The 17,160-nt window shown below is 46.3% G+C and overlaps 1 protein-coding gene across 2 annotated transcripts; it reads right to left on the bottom strand.

The window, feature by feature from the left end:
• Positions 1-739: 739 nt before the first annotated feature.
• Positions 740-15,876, bottom strand: SASH3 (SAM and SH3 domain containing 3). 2 transcript variants are annotated; one of them, XM_025162966.2, is made up of 8 exons: positions 15,748-15,876; positions 9,518-9,616; positions 9,011-9,154; positions 6,770-6,881; positions 5,521-5,669; positions 4,433-4,639; positions 2,354-2,504; positions 740-1,893 (listed from the first exon to the last, which is right to left on the bottom strand). In XM_025162966.2, the coding sequence occupies exons 1-8, from the start codon at positions 15,802-15,804 to the stop codon at positions 1,763-1,765; spliced, it is 1,050 nt and encodes a 349-aa protein (XP_025018734.1). In that variant the 5' UTR covers positions 15,805-15,876; the 3' UTR covers positions 740-1,762. The 2 variants fall into 2 exon arrangements, with proteins under 2 accessions (XP_025018734.1, XP_007422706.1); XM_007422644.4 differs by having other exon boundaries at positions 742-1,897.
• Positions 15,877-17,160: the final 1,284 nt, after the last annotated feature.

Genomic DNA, 17,160 nt, shown 5'->3' with positions numbered 1-17,160 from the left:
CCCTAAGATGTAACCTTGTTCAGATGTGCAGAGAATCCCTGTCAAAGCAACAATAACAAAAGGTTGTTGGGAAGAGTATTGCAGTGGGTAAATCTCTGCATTCCTGCTTGTCTTGGGACAACCTTTAATTGTGTCTCTTAGCTATTAAGACTGAAGACTAGTAAGACTCCCGTCATATTTTGGGATGCTACCACCGCCCCTCCCCTCCCGGCTCAATTTGTACAGGAATAGGAGCAGTTTCCATAATGGCTGCTATTTGACTGGAGAATTACTGCATCCACCTGTAACGTGGTAGCTGAAGTCTGGGTGGCTTCCTCTCTCCTCCACTCCCCTTTGTAGGAAGAAGACACACCTCTGGCTGCCTTCCTGGACTCTTTGCCAGTGTTTCTGTTCTTCCGTGTGTCAAGGGCAGAAAACGCTGCTTATGCTTTCCCCTTGCGCTGAACAAATCCCCGCTCTGCTGGAGTCGTGTTGTTTAAGGTATCATTTCTCATGTTCCGTGATGGATTATTCCAGCAAGTGGGATGAAGCTGGCTGCCTAGTATGTCCCCCTCTGATTTCACTTAAGGTTTTGGAATTTGTGTGTATGTTTGTATGTGTGATCTTGGCCTAGATGGCCTCTGTTGCTTATCTCCATTCTACAGATAGGCCTGGCCGCTCCTGTTTCTGTGCAAGATTCGGTATTCCCTTCAATTGCCTCTTTGCTTATGGTGCACCCCTTTTGGTATAAACAAAGAAGCTGCGTTAAGCAAGCCAGCATGATGTGCAGAGCAGAAAACTAGGCAAAAAATACTTTATCTCTTCTGCCAGTTTTCAAGATCAGGCCTGCTTAACTCCATGTCCAGTGCTCTCCAAAAACCTGCCTTTGAGATCTTCGAACCCTTTTGGATGAAGGGTTGGGGTGTTGAGCTAGATGTATTTCATAGTAGTGTACTGGGCCTGCTGCTTTTTCTTTTTCTTTTTTTTAATCTGGCAGCACAGGAAAATTTCACCTTTTAGTTTTTCTAAAAATAATGCAGACGTGCAGGGTCAGATCTACACTGTGGAGATAAATGTGCTTTATTGAAATATCTGTACCAGAGATTAGTGATTGCCATTTCTTAGATTAAGCCAGTTTAGAAATTTGCACCTACCTGCTCTTGATCAGGATCTTGTCCAAAAACTCCAAGAACCTAGCTGTTTACAACAAAGTAACTATAGATATATTTGAAAAGAAACAGAGCAAAGTCCCCTGTGACCCTCCCAACACTGCAGACTTCAGCTAGTTGGGACCTTCTTAGCGATGGAAGGATGGAGGAAGACCCAGGCTGCATTCAGAGGGTCATTGTCCATCTTTGCTGCTGTTTTGGATTGTGCAGAGCTTTCAGGAGCAAGCAAACGTTCTTTGCACCCAAGGGGGACTGGGCACATGGAGGCAGAAGCAAGTTCAGTTGCTTCTTAGCAGGCCTTCTGCTGGTGCCTGCTCACAGCATGCAAAAATCTGAAGGAGGAGCCTCTCTAATGCAACAGTCCAGCAACAAACTCTTTGGTCCAGTAATCAGTGAGGATTCTGGGTCCCAGCCTTCCTCTTATTTACCAACCAGGACTTGGAGCCACATTCTTACTCAGCCTGAAGAGTATTTTTGTGGGGTGGGGGGCAGAGGCATGTGTTCCTGTAAGAAGAGCTTGTACTTGCCAGCCAACTGGTGTCAGGATACAGAGAGAGGAGTCTTATCTCAGCCTGAGCTGGACAGAGAATAGGACTGCAGCCCCTCCTCCAGCTTCAGATCTTCCCGCCCACTGTCCAATGTCTCTGCCCCTTCGAAACAGCCAGAATCACGGGGAATGTCTCCCTTGAGTTCTCCAGGAAATAGCTGACTGTCCAAGGGTCTTCCTTCATCTTCAGCTTCACTGCTTGCTGGGAAGAGAGAAGCCAATTGTTAAAAGGAAAGCTGGACTGGGCTAAAAGTGGCACTGGAAAGGGAAGAGGGATGGTCCAGACCCTGAGTCTTGCCTCACTTGTTCCTGGGTGAGAAACAATAGTTTCAGTAACCTGGCTTGCGATGAGCAGGAGCTAATGATTTATGTTGGGAAACCACTAAAGAACCCTGCTCTGTGTGGGTTCCCTTTGCAGGGCCATGTTTACCTGTGGTGCTTATAGGAAACTACTATTTCAAGGTTGTAATGATCTGCCCCTGCATTATCTAGCCTGATTTATCAATCTGCTTTCATGTCACAGTTGGTCTTTAATACAAAATGTGATGGGGATTCAAGGTGGGACTTTCTGCACCTGGAACAGGTCTCACTTCAACAAAGGAGCTTCACAACGGGAGAGGAAGGAAGAAGGCTCTTTTGGAGGGTGAGGGAGGCTTACTGTCATAATCCAGCAGTAGATCTGCTGCTGTAAGCAGCTTGATACGATGCTGTGGATCAGTGATGTTCAATTCATTCAGGTGGTTCTCTTGCAACTCCTTGAAGTCCTCCAGAGTCTGATAACCGTTTAATAACAACGTAGAGGTGTGTTCCTGAACAGGAGGAAGAGAGACGGTCCTATTGTAATGCTTGTGATAGATTACCTGAGGAGGTGGGTGGGATTATTTGCTGCTGCTACTGTGCTTTGATAACTCTTGAAGAACACAGAAGTAACTTAGACCCCACTTAAAGGATTTAGAACAGGGTGTGGTCCTCCAGAGATTGCTAAACATAACTATCTGCACTTGGGAGTTAAGTTTCCTGTCCCAATTCACACCATCAAGAAGAGCCTGAGACCTGCTACTTACAATTCCCACAATGCTTCGTAGGAGCCTGCTGTGAGGAATGGCACGTGGGTGGGTTCTGGATTTGGCTACCAGCTACTATATGGAGCACTAGGAGGGTAAGTAATGTTAGTCTACTAGGGTCCTGGGTCCTTTGTACAACATCTCAAGGAGAAAGGCTGCGCTGAAGGGTTGAGTCCTATATTAAAACGATGTATGAAGGGAAGAGAAGAGGTCTGGTGGCTGGTTTCTGTTCAAAATCGGATTCAGTTTTGATTGAGGAAGGAATTGAGTAGCTCAGTCGTATGGATCCTGTACTGTAGGTGTGATCTGAGCAAACGTTGCTCAGGTGTGGTCTCTTGGAACAAGTGCAGAGGAGCTGTTCGCTCTATGTGGGATTGCTCTGTTTTTCTGCTGAGTACAAAAACTAACAATGGCCATCTCAACTATGATTGAATTCAAGATGCTTTTATGCTTTGGGGAGAAGAAATGAGGATATCTACTTATGTATTTGCTATGCAATTGCAGATGCTTGCTAGCCAACTCTGCAGAGCGCCAAGGATTACCCTAATCTATAAGGATTCTGTGAACGATTTCCCAAATGCTTGAAGTAGCACTTTTTCAGGGTGCACTTCTAGTGGAAGAAAGTTGTTTTTTAAATACTGCAACTAAAAAGCCAAAAAAAAAAAAAGAGGTTGCAGCAAAAAAAAATTGAGTATGATTGGATGCTAAATGCTACCACGTTTGTCACAGCATTAGAAATAGACAGAAATTCTAATGATTCAAGACAGCTTTTTAAAAAAATAGTTGTGGTTTGATCAACCCCTGATACATCTTATCTAGGATTTCGTTATCTTTTAAGATACCAAGCCTCATTTTTGCGGGGGGGTGGGTGGGTGGAGGGGACGAGGAGGGAAAAATGAGGCAAGCTTCTATATTTAGTAGGTATTTCTGAAGAAACAGCTTTTCCCTTTTAAGAAAAATTTGCCCTGTTGCTAATCGCAGTATCTACAAATGGGTATAAACATATTCTCCTCCTCCTGCTTCCTGCCATGACTCAAAATGAAACTTAGGCAGGCACACATTCTCCTACCCTCCAGGGACTCTAAACATGGATGAGGTTCACATCTCTTCCGGGCTCTGCTTCAGTTCCCTTTAATATTACAAGAGATGTTCAGAGAATGGACCAATGCCGTTTCCTGTTTATAAAGTAGAGTCCTGGCTAGACAGACCATCTGAGTATTGAAAGCGGTGAGTAACACTATCTGATGTGTGTGAAACAGGAGAATGCTGGAGACTCCCTCACCCAGGTCAAACCCATGGCCCGTTTAGTTCTGCTGTGTCTATATGTTGGCTTTTGCTACCGTAGCGCACAGCAGCTGGGCAAGGCAGTGGCCATCACCCTCTAGTCCTTGCTGGCTAAGGATGATCCTGCTGACTTTCTGATGGGGGTCTTCCGTAGTTTCAGTGGGAGGTGTCAGGAATGTAACCTCCTGTAGCCAAGACATAAGTACTACCTCATGCTCTCAATCTCTTATTTTCCCCACAACCCCCACCCTGCGAAGTGAATTGGGCCGAGAAACAGACTGGCCCAAAGTCACCCAGTTGGCTTTCCTGTCTAAAGGTGGCCTGGAAGTCATACTGAGTCATTCCCCCCTTTGCCTTTCAGAGCTTCATTGTCTGGGCAACATTCTCACCTCGAGGTTCATCCGCTGCAGCAGCTCCTGCAAGGTTTTGGCCTTCGGCCTTTTGCTCCTGTGCTGCGAACAGGGCTTCGCAGCCGACTGGGTCTTTTCTGGGATGATGCTGACGTAGATAAATTTGAAGGAGCCCACTTTGTTGTTCAGAAGGCCAGTCCAGGTGCCGACGGGAGGTTTTGCAATGATGTGAATGATATCCCCTTTCTGTACCAAATGCCATATGGTTAACTTCTTTCAACCAGACCCTATTAGGTCTCTGGTTGTATTTTCACATACAATTTAGCGCAATCATGGTTCATTCTGCATGTCACAAGGAGCTGGGGTTTGCACAACACATTATGTCCTAAGCTGTGGTTTACAAGCCATAGCGGCTTGGTTCACCCAGCACAGGAAGCCCAAATCAAAGCACGTTATGGGTTCCCATGACACTAATTCCTAAAAAAGAAAACAACAAATTTGCGAAAGTAGCATTGCAGTGTTGACTTCTGGAGAAGGGCAGTGGGCGTTAAGCATCAAAGAGAACTCAAAGTATGGTAACAACTAATCCAATCTTCTTTCTCAACCTCTACATTCTGTCCTCCTGAGCAAATGTGAACTTGTGGTTGTTCTTCTAATAGCTATTCCTGTACAGTGTGTTGGATTAATAGACTCTGCAAAGGTTCTCCTAATGGAATCAGAGCAGTATTTTATAGGAAGTTAAATTAAGCCCTCCAAATGGCCACCAAAGGCTTTTATTTATTAACCCCAATATTCTAAGTGGGCTGGCGTTGTTCATTGGCTACAGGGTCCTTTGAAGGCCCCGGATGTTGGTGAATATTTGACTGGAAAATATGTTTGCGTACTGGCGAGAGGGAGCATTCTTAGACTGGACCTTCTTTCCAGGGTTGGTGTGCTGCTTAGCCAGGCTCATATTGTGTAATTCTTCTTCCCCGTGTGTAATCTTTCCACAATTTTCTACTGCTCCTCTTGTTTATTTTCTGGCTAAAGAAAATTAATTTGGGAAGAAGGAATACCTGCTCTGTCCTTTTGATTCATGGCATTAGGGACTCTGTTGGAAAGCTCTCTTGTGCAGAGAAAGCACCCACCTGAAGCTTCAGAGAGTCTTTATCATAGGGGCTGGGAATAAAGTCTGTGTGAACCTTGGCTTTTCCACAAAAGGGGCCGTTGTATGGGGTAGAGCTGATATCTTCCTTGTTGCAGAGGCTGCTCAATCTGGAACTGGACAATTCCCTTTCTAGAGGGGGACAAGTGCCAGGAGAAAGAAACATTAGTTGACTTTATGGCAGCTCGGGGGTAGTAGCTTAATCCTGAGTTCATCTTAGGATGAGCTTCTCCATCCTACTGATCTAGAAACCAGCATCATGGTTGCTCAGCAAACGCAATTCTAGGCTTTGTTAACGGAAGATTAGTTTTCAAAACACAGGAAGTAATAGTTCTATGTCATTCTATGTTGGTTGGACCCTACCTCTTGAATATTAAGTCTGGTTCTGGACCGGGCAAATGGGAACAGGCTCAGAGAAGGACAGTCTGAGGCTAGAAGACAGAGGGTGCAGGGAAGGCATAGCCTTGAGAAGGTGGGAGGGGCAGATGGATCTTTTCAAATATTTGAAGACTGTCGAGACTTGTCTTATCGCTCCAAACTGCAGGACACAGAATAACAGGAAGGCAGATCCCTACTGACTGCGAGGGCTTTTGTTCTAACCCAGAGTGAGGACTACCCAAGAGATGGTGGGCTCCTCTTTGTTGAATACGTTCACGTACAGACTAGACAGTCTTGGATTCCTGCACGAAGCAGGAGATAGGTTAGGTTACAACTGGCCCTTTCTCCTCTATGCTGCGAGAGCCTGCCCGGTTGGGAATGCAGTCATCGGCACCACTGACCTTTTAAAAACACAAAACAAGGCTAACCGGTGTCCGATCAAGTTAAGGAACTGGATGGGAGACCACCAGAAGCTCCCTGGGCTACAGGTGAGACTGGGAAATGGCAAAACATCCTAAAAAAAGGCAGTGGCAGACCATTTCCCTTTTGTTGTCAAGAAAACTACACTGGCAAGGCTGAGGAGTCATCTCTGATGAGCTCAACTTGTGGGAATCTTTACCTGCCCTTTCTCAGAAAACAGTTGCCCCCAGAAAGCAAAGATGCCCAAGTGCAAGAGAAGCACGAACCTTTCTTTGTAATGTCTACCCATTTTCTATAAAGAGCGAATGAGGTCTTGTTTGGAGTGGACTGCCCGCCCTCCATTTTGCAATGGTATAATTTAGCCCCAGCTTTACCACTTCCATGTACAGTAAGCCTTAAATGAAGGCTACATTGAAGTTGGATGATCCCTTTACCGTCAGAGGCACAGGGGCTGTTAGTCTCTTGGGTGGCTGCCGGAAAGATGGGGGCTTCATCTTCAACAGGGCTTTGGGCTGGAGATACAGGAGTCTCGGGTTCAACCTGGCCCTGCAAGAGCAACATGAAACCATGGAGAACGCTTTCTTCCCAAGGCAGAAGCGCAGGTTGGCCCTGCTTGGTTCGCTTCCTTGTGGAGCATGGCACCGACAAAGCCCATGCACGATTCTTGGGAAGAGGAGCCATGTTGCACACACAGTGTTTAAAAAGAATGGCACATTTCATGCTACCATCAACAGGTAGGGCTGGGGAGCAACCTACTTGTGGGGGTGCCTCCCTGGGAGCTCCCCGCTATTATTTGCAGCACCAGACTTGATTCTCACCCTCCCCTTTTCTGAGATCCATTCTCATAAGGATTGGCCAAATCATTTGCTAGCTGCATTTAACATGGGAGGGGGATAGTGAGAATTGGGGGAGAGGGTGTGGGATGGAATGATGACACAAAACAGAGGGAACTCTATCACCCAGGTAGAAAGAATATTCCATTTTGTCCCCTATTTGGATGGTGGCGAGCTGCTTAAAAAAAACAACCACCCTTAAACCTGTTTTAGGGTTTATAAAACAGTGGTGCTAAATATTTGGGTGATAGTGTTGGGGGGAATTCTGGGGGCCCATTCGGCTTGAAGCAACTATTAGCTGTGTCTGCGCAGCCTCCTTAACCAGGTCACTGTAAGACCTAGTCACTGAGTGTGCATAGCCTGATCAACAGGGTTAGGTTTGTTTGTGACTGTGCATTGTGTGAACGCTGAGTTCGTGCAGTGACTGAGTTAAATGTGTTGGGTAAATGCAACCCCTATTTTGTTTTGGAAGCAATATGGCCTTTTCTGCAGGACTCCAGGGCGCCATTCACGAGCAGCAATATGCTCATGGCTCAACGCCATAGAGCCAAGCCACCCAAGTGGTCATTCAATGTGCGTTCTCCACGTTCCCTCTGAAAATGTGAAGTGTTTTCACTGGCCCCAAATGGGAAGGCCCTTACTACAGTCTGTTCTGAGCAACAGTAGCTGATCAGGAGGTGATGCGTAGCACACTGGGGTGATTCTGACAGCCTTTCCCATCCTGTGAGTTGGAAAAAACTATACCACTATAGTTTTTTCCAACTATAGGGTGACATTTGCTGCTCTCGTTGCCCATCCCTCCCCTCTGTTCCCACTCTCCTAGCTTGGGAATGGGTGCGAAGGATTTTAGAGCTGACCTTGGGAAAAGAATGAGCAGCTCATTAAAGGGAAAATATTACCCAGTCCAGAGATAGAAGGAAGTGTGAGAAAGAAATTCAACTCTTTTAGATGTTGTCTAGCATAAGATGGCACAGTGAAGAACTTGGACAGGCTTTCAAGATCCTGTTGTTATACCCTACCACAAGAAAGTCGCATTTCTGGAATCCTTGCAGTATCTGTTACTTGACCTGGCCTACCTTGAAGGGCTGGTATCCATCTTGAAAGCCTGTCCCTCTCTGACCCATCTTATGCCAAACAAAATCAAGGTGGGGTTATTTTGAGTTCCTTTCATTTTTTTTTCTGGACTGAGTCATCTCTCCTCCAAGTCCTCCATTAATGGCATACTTACCCCAAGATCAGCTCTCAGTTCCTTTGTAGTGGGTGACAACAGATTTTTTCCCATTTTTAGGCTGCCCTTGCATGGGGTTTGAATGAAGGGGAAAATACTGGTTTAACACTGATATGGCTAAAGACAACTTAAGCCTGTCTCACTCTTGGGCTGGGATGAGATGAAAGCAATTTCATGGGAACCCCATGGGGAAAAAATACTGCCAGGGCAGGTTTGTGCTGCGGTTGGGTGCAAGTGGGCTCGGTATATGGGCAGCAACAGAAGTCAGCAGCCTTGGCTACCTACTGAAGAGCTCACAAGCAGAACCTACTAGTCCTCACTGCTGCATGCTCTTTTTTCTGCTTTCACAAAACCACAGGGAGAAGGAACTAAGTGTCTCTCTGTTGGTCTGTGTGTGTGTGTGTGTGTGTGTGTGTGTGTGTGTGTGAGTGAGAGAGAGAGAGAGAGAGAGAGAGAGAGAGAGGTGGTGCAAATGGGCTTGGAGGGAGAAGTTAAGTGCTGGGCAATGGTGAGATGGTGGGACTGTTTAGGAAGGAGGCATCTTATACAATTCGCTCACACATGCACATACACGTGAAGACACAATGTGGGGTGGACGTAGTCTTGTCTCTCACCTGATCTGTCAACGCTTTAGCCACGGCCTTGCCTGTCTTCCGGTTCATGGTGCGGGAAATGGCGGCTCTCCATCGCTTGCCCAGCTTTGACCGTCCCGAGTCATCAGGGCTAGGTAGTGGGCTGGGCTCGTTGCCTTCAGGAACCTGCAGAGAGAGCCATGGACCTTGGGCTTCCCAGGAAGGAAGAAGATGGCTCCTTACTGGTATGGGGTTGGGTGAATTGAGTTCGGGAATGGACCTTCCTAGCTTGGGACTTTTTTGGGACTCAGTATCAGATGAAGCGTCTGCCTTTCAGAAAGCAAACAGTATCTCCATCCAACCAGTGGACTACAACTAAAGAGAGAGCAATGGAAAAGGTAAAGATAGGGTTGGGAGGGTGATGTTGAGCCAAGGATGGTGGCAAAGGCTGGAGATGGGGAAAATGAGAAGGCAACATGGCTGCCATTGGGAGGATGGCCAGTAGGAGCCCAAGGTAAGAATCAAGGGAGGGGATGGATGGGGTGTTACCTCTTCCTCTTCCAGGCTGAATGCTTTTTCGTTCAACAGCGGGGAGTTGGGTTTGGATTTGGCAAAATCCTTGAAACTGCTGGACCGCTGCAGTGACAGCTGGTGGGAGAAGGGAGAGATGGTTGTCAGTAGCGTGTATTCCAGAGCAGAAAAAGCCAATGGGTCTTGGGAATCTTGCAGACATCTCTATATTTTATTTTATTTATTTCTATAGCTGCCCATCTCACATTTGTGACTCCGGGCAGCTTACGATATTCTAGGTTATAGGGTTGGCAGATGGAGCTGCAGCCACAAGTGAATGGAGTTGGCAGGAGACCATTGTTTTTTTGCCTTTGGTCCGCCATCCCTCACTACCTCTTACGTGTGAAGGCAAATATGCCCATGCACGCGTGCACGTACACACAGCAGAAGAGGAGGTAGGCAGTCCGTGAGCTGGCTGATGCAGAAGACTACATAAAAGTCCTAACTTCTACTTTCCATCTCTATTTTCTCTAGATCGCTTCCTGCAACCGAAAATAAACACATTTTGCTTCCCATTTGCCACTCCCACTCCATCCTCTGGTGGAACAGGTCACATTTTCAGATTATAGAGTCCTTGGGGCAAGGTCCTGTTCTCTTGTATGCCACCAGGCCTGCAGATGGAGGGATGATGATAATGATGGTGATGGTTAACGAAGAACAGGTTAAAAACTAGCCTAGAATGAGAGATGGTTTTGACCGAGGGGTGGAATTGTGGTTCAGTATCAGAGGAGGAAGTAAGAGTTCTGAGGAAGGATGAACGGTCATTAAATAAGCCAATGTGGTGTGGAGGTTAAGGTGTTGGACTAGGAGTCAGGACACTTGGGTTCAAGCCCATTCTTAGCCACAGAAACCCACTGGGTGATCCTGGGCCACTTGTTCTCCTTCAGCCCAAACTATTGCAAAGAGTTAACGAGAAAAAAATGGAGGAGGGGTTGCTATGTACAACGCCTTAAGCTCCTGAATGAAAGGCAGGATGGAAATTTAGTAAATATATACATAAAGGGAAAACCCTTCTATGCTATTTCTCCCCAGGATCAAATCTGGCTGTTCACATGACAGCTTGCCTCCGCCTACCCATTTCTAGTTTTTGCAATCTCATTAAAAGGGTTATTTTTTGTGCTCGTGCGTTCCTATCTACCTAGGTGCTCAAAGAATGCAATCCAGTAGCAGAATGGTCTGGGGATACTTCTACTTAAGCATACAGTTGAGATCACTCGTTAGCCTGGTCAGCACTGCTCACTTCTGGAGACAGAAGACCGGGTTGTCTGGATGCCTTTCTAAAGTTGATCTAGCTATTTTCTGCCTGCCTGCCTGCCCCCCCCCCCAAGCTCTCTTTCTCTGTCTCTCTTTTTTGCAGAGTTGCTCAAAACCAACACTTAGATCGATACCGTGCAGAGGAAGTGGGTTAGCATCAGGTGACTAACAATTGCACCCCCCCAAATCCAAACACCTGGGAGAGCGGTAAAGGCAGCGGCGAGGTGAGGGGGGTGTGATTTCCGTTTTTTGTTTTTTTTAAAAAAACAAGGAGCTGTAGAAACCCAGTTCGTACCGAGAGCTAGTTTGGTGTAGTGATTAAGGCACCAGGCTAGAAACCAGGAGACTGTTAGTTCTAGTCCTGCCTTAGGTATGAAGCCAGCTGGGTGACCTTGGGCCGGTCCCTCTCTCTCAGCCCTAGGAAGGAGGAGGCAAGGGCAAACTGCTTCTGAAAAAACCTTTCCAGGAAAACGGGACTAATCCAGGCAGTTGCCAGGAGTCAACGTGAAGGCACCAAAAAAAAAAAAAATCCAGCAAGAGGAGGAACCCTGCCAACCTGTGCATGCACACTTTGTGGTTCTGAAAAGAGACGTGCTCAAGCCCAGAAGCCAGAATATGTGCCTCGGTGCATTTAGCTAAGTTGGAAGGGTGAGTCCAGGATGCTGAGGCGGGAGGGGCAAGTACAGGATGCTGAGATTCAACCCCAGTTCCACATTCAGATACATTCATGCAAATATTGGTTATTGCTAGAGCTAAGTGAAAAATCAGTCGTCTTCCTTGGAAGAACAGGAACCACAGCCAATCTACCCAAATATACCCTCAGGCCTTTGCGGCAGCACCAGCCACATTTCTGGAGGCACCTTGCACCGCAGGGAGGACCTGTGGTGTTTGCAAAGCCTGTCTCCAAAGTATGTAGCTGCTTTTTTCTGAAAAGACAGGCTACTCAGAGACTCCCAGGCTGCAGGTTGTGGCTTGTTATGCGTGAAGTAGACTGAAATGGAGGCCTTCCCTGAAATTAACCTTTTGGCAAGCTTATTTCATGTTGACATTAAGCTCCTCTCTTCATATTGTGGAATTGGGATCCTAGAAAAGAAGGTGAGGGAATGGAGAGAGTTGATAAGGGTGATACAAGCAGATGGGGAAGGCAAGGGAAAGCTACAGTGCCCCAAAAATGAAGAGGAAAAACATTAGCTGCTGCAAAATGTGATTGACTGTTTAAGAAAAAAAGGGATTTTAAGGAAGACTCAACCAGCAGGGAAACTGGTTTCTTTTAGCCCTTCATCCTTGTTTTTAAAATAAAGTTTAAAGAGTGCTTATAAAAACTGCAAGAGACAAATGCTTGCTAAGTTCATGTGCATCATGTTAAGCTGGTGTTTCTCAACCTTGGCAACTTGAAGGGGTGTGGACTTCAACTCCCAGAATTCCCCAGCCAGCATGCTAGGTGAGGAATTCTGGGAGTTGAAGTCCACACACCTTCAAGCTGCCAAGGTTGAGAAATGCAGCTAAGCCACTGTTTTCTTAAGCCTAATTGACTGAAACCATAGCTGGTTGGGTCCATACCACCCTCTACCCAAACCATGATTTACAAACAATGGCTGGGTTTGCACAGTGAGCTAAGCCAAGACCAAGTCACTTTACACATCTCAGTACAATGTGGGGATCTAACCACTGTTTGAACTAAGGCTTTCTCACACTTCTCACAATTCTGGTGGAAAGCTTTGTCCAAGAAAGTACACTTGTGCTTCATCTTAAAACAGCGACATGGCCCATGTGCAAAAGCATGTAAGAAAGTTATTTGATCCAAACTTTTATTAATCTTGGATTCAGATTTGTTTCACTGAACTGCATCTTTGAAGCATTTCCCAATATCTTGGAAAGTTAATGAAGGGAGCATGGAAAACGGCCCCTTTCGTTTTCAAGACTCGACTGTTTTGTTCCTGTTTTTCTGGGGCTCATCCTAGTATATGTCACAGCCCCCGATGTTTTCAGAGAATGCAGTTTTCCATAAGGTAGAAACGCACGCTCATAGGAAAATTTCTCTCTGCACATCGGGCCACTTAAAGCAAGGGCAATAAGCTTAATGTTCTTGAATTTATGTTTTTATCATTCATGTTTCTCAAACTGCCCAACTTTTAAACAACTTTAGGTGGTGTACAGTACAAACTGAAAACCAAAGGAATAGAACAGCACCAGATAACAAAAAAGAGGTAAAACTCCTCGCAAAGGGAGCCCGCCACGCCTCCTAGTCCAAAGCCTGAGGAAAGAGCTAGGGATTCAAGGCTCATAAACGGAGAGCACGACTGGGGTAATTTGAATTTCTGGAGGGATACTGCTCCAAAAGGCAGGCACTGAGACAGGGAAGACATGCTTCCGGGTCCCATCAGATGGCATTGTTTAATGGATGAGACCTGGAGCATGCTGACTCTGCCTGGTGTTACGTAATGGGAAGAAACAATGGGAGACAGATGGTCTCTCGGATAACTAACCCCTATGCCCTGTAGGACTTTGCAGGTGATCACCAGCACCTTGAACTGCATCCAGAAGTCTACAGTACAGTGTGTAAAACAGAAGCGTCATGCGGGCATACCGAGGCGTGCCCATAATTGCTTGCAATAACACATTCTGGACCAGCTGAAACTTCTGAGTGTTCTTCAAAAGCATGTAAAGTGCATTGGGGCCCTCTGCCCATCAGGTAGCCAAGTAGGACAGTGAGAAGGGCCTCCTGGTCTGGGTGCATTCGGTGCACAAGATGGATCTGTGAGAAGTCCTTCCTGGATACAGTCACCACCTCCTTTTCAAGCAGGAGCTGAGCATCCAGAAAGGCCCCCAAATTGTGCATCAGTTTCATCTGTAACTCCGTTCAGAACTAGTAAAGGAAATTATAGATCAGGAAGTAGAGCCGGAAGCTCCATGCACCTACAGCTGTTTGAGCTTACAGTGGTTGAGTTAAGTCTGTTCCCCCCCCATCCAGACCCAAATAGCCTCCAGGCTCCGGGACAATCCTAACCCTAAGGCTGACAGCATCACTCAGTTGGTCAGGGGTTCAGATATACAGCTGATTATCATCAGCATCCTGCTAACTAATGGATGACCTCACCCAGCAGCTTCACATAGGCAGGAGAGGTGAGAGCGTGGAGCTCTATGGCACTCCACAGGTCAGGGCCTTTGGACATGATCCCTGCGCCTTGTCAACACTAACTGGCCCAGAGAAAGGAGGAAAACCGCTGCAACACCATGCCCTCCACTCCCAACTCCTGCAGTCAGTCCATGTAATGGGCTGTGAGAATAACCTTGGGAGACAGGAGGAGGACCATAGCCTAGACAACGGTCAGGTAAAAGATATCTCAGGCCACAGAAGAAATAGGGGTGGGGGAAGCATCTCAGAAGGGACCCTCCCTAGTTCTCTGAAAAGTAAAGGCAGGGCAGGGGAGAAGTGCTTTCAAATGTGCACGATTCTGTCCCCTTACAATAAAGGTACAGTAGGGACAGTATTGTCTTAGTTTCTTGTCTGGACTAGCTTGAAAGGCTGACCGTCCAAGAGGATACCATGGCTGATGGGTCCAAAGGCTGCTGAGAGATCAAGGAGAGGCAGGATTCACAGGGCAAATGACATACTTTGAAGGACTCTGAGGTGTCTTTTGGCTAGTGGAATGGAATGTAGCCCATAATCCTTCCTACCCAAATCTGAAAGGCGTAATTTCAGCAGTATGTTTTGCAGATGGTACAAACGTAATTTCATTGTTTGCATAAAACCTGAGAGTCAAGAATAGCACTATGCAAAAAAAAATAATCTTTTTTCTTCCCTAGTAGTACACATTCAGTCTGATAAAAGATCATTTACTTTTCCATTTTCTTTCAAAGGAAGAGAGAATTTTGGGGAAATTCTCATAGGTGGAACGGGGTGTTTCTGCACTTTAGTGACAAGGTGGCCAAAGAGTGAATGTGGATCCCCTGTCTTTCTTTGTACAATCAGCTCTCCAGTAATCTATAGCCTCCTTGGCTTCCCACACTTTAATCTCAAGGGGAGACATCATGAAGAAAGTCCTCTCAGAGGACCTTTTCCAACTGGGAAATGGGGGCAGCCAGGGAGGCTGCAGAGAGATGGAACAATGTGTCACAAAAACAACACAACGGATAAAATCAGTGACAAAATATGACCCAGAGAAATCTGGAACAAATTCTGAAGCCCTGAGAATAAGTTAGAAAAACAGAAAAAAAAAAAACACGTGTGAAAAGTTGAGAGTCAGATTTTGGTACGGCACATGTAAGGAATCATTGTGATTTCAGGGCAGATCGTCATGAGTTCTACCAGTAGATTCTGATGGATTACTGGAGTGCTCCTGACATTAATACAGTCTCACTACTCAAAGACTTGTGTGAGTGCCGTTGCTATCACAAAGCAAGCCAGCAAAAACACATCCAAGAGCATCTGTTCAAAATGGTTCACAGCTTCAGGCAGTTACAATACCCTTCTCCTCCCTCCCCTGCAAGGGTTGTCATTCTCTCTGAATACATCTCTCTCCTTGCTTGCTCCTCTTCGTTAGTGTGACCCCCACGCCCCTACTGTTTCCCCTGCAAGAGATCCTGAAAGCCCTTTGGGTGGTGGTGATGGTGTCCCCGATTGGGTGGACTTCTGCCCCATGTGAGTAGGATCAAGAAGAAGCACAAGGGGATGATGGCAGTATTCAGAATATGGCGGGAGGAAAAATGGTGTGGATGTCTGTAAGGGGGCAGGGCTCAAACTCCCTGTATGTGCTCTTTGATTCCTTCCCCCCTCCAACTTTAGGCAAAGTGCCCCCCTCCATCTTTCCCAAAACTCTACATCTGCAGGGTTGGCACCCAAGGTAGGGAATCCAGGCTACCTTCTGTGCCTCTTCCTTGTCCTGCAGTCATCTCCAGTGGGTCAGCCAGGCGATTGCCTTGCAAGGGCTCAGGACAGACCCTCCCTCACTCACCTTCCTCTTTTGGACTGGGTCCTTCTCACTGGCATTGGATGGCTTCCGACGCAACATGGTGCCCTCTCCAAAGCGCTTTAATTCATTGATGGGTAATGCCAGAGAACGCCAGAGAGAGCAGACACACACGAGAAGCCCCAGAGGCCAGGAAGTGGGCAGGAAATCACTGCATCACATGGGCCTCCTTTTCCCAGCAAGTGGGCCTCCACAAGCGACGAAAGCGAGACCCAGCCCTATGCTTGCACATTTTGACACAGGAAGGAAGTGGCAACCTGACATGTTCATGAGGACTGGCCTTGCCTGAAGCTACAGAAAAGATAGATGACTTTGGGAGGAAGGGAGAAAGGTTTTGGTACGCCTTTTCTTATATAGGGCAAACTTTGGTTTTGTTGAGGTTTGCAGAACTATCAGAAAGTATGGACACCCACCAGATGGCAGCAGAGAGAGAAAGACAGAGTGGGACAGAAATGTCCAACCCTTTGATACCCTCTTGTGGTCATCTGGATCTTTGTAGCTGAGATCTGATATCTCTAGATCAGTGTTTCTCAACCTTGGCAACTTTAAGATGTGTGGACTTCAACTCACCTGGCTGGGGAATTCTGGGAGCTGAAGTCCCCACATCTTAAAGTTGCCAAGGTTGAGAAACGTGCCTTAGATTTATGGTGATGGACAGAGAAGTAGGAGCAGAGAATTTGGGGCACCTAACAATGCCTCTTTATAACTTTTCCTTAATTTTTAGCCAGCTTTTCATGTTCAGGGCAGGGTATTGATCCCTTCTGCCCTTTCTTTTATCCTCATAACGTTCCCCAACCCACTTTGTACTGATCAACAGAATTATAGGCTTGTTGGCTTGTAGATTCTTCAACGTTTTGTAAATGGGACCAGGAACTGTATCTACTGGCTTTTATTGGGGGAGGGAGGGGGAAAGCTCACCAAGGTTTGACTGAATATATTTCTGTCTTAACCCCTGGCAAAATGTTGAATTTGAATTAAAATGGTAAAGGCTAAGATCTTTTTGCTAGTATTTTAAAAGTTACAAACCAGGTTTTGTTCCACTTGGATGTGAGGAAGTTAGAATTGTGTGTCAGATTTTTTTTCTTTCTCTCTCTGTATATTCTGTGTGTGTACACACACACACACAAACTAGCAAGAAGTCTTGTCATCCCTAAAGAGAAACCACATAATTGTTCTTGCTGTTATATTGCTGTTTATAGCCTAGAGTTCCATGGATTTTAATCCTTTAATCCCAAAACTGTTTAAAATGTAGTAGAACTTCCTTGCTGCTAAGATAGCCGCATGGACATATCCCAAAGTCACCAAGAGCCAAGCTTCACTTGAAACAGACTTTAATCTTTGAGATCCAGATAATGAGAACAGGATTACATTCCTGTTTGTATCCTCCCTTCCCCCTTA

Source organism: Python bivittatus, unplaced genomic scaffold (genome assembly GCF_059951505.1).
Source record: "Python bivittatus isolate LINGU-HERP-01145 unplaced genomic scaffold, Pbiv_v1 ctg000670_np1212, whole genome shotgun sequence".
Taxonomy (NCBI): Eukaryota; Metazoa; Chordata; class Lepidosauria; order Squamata; family Pythonidae; genus Python; species Python bivittatus.
Note: the sequence above shows the minus strand (reverse complement) of the source record. Positions and strands in the feature narration are given on the sequence as shown.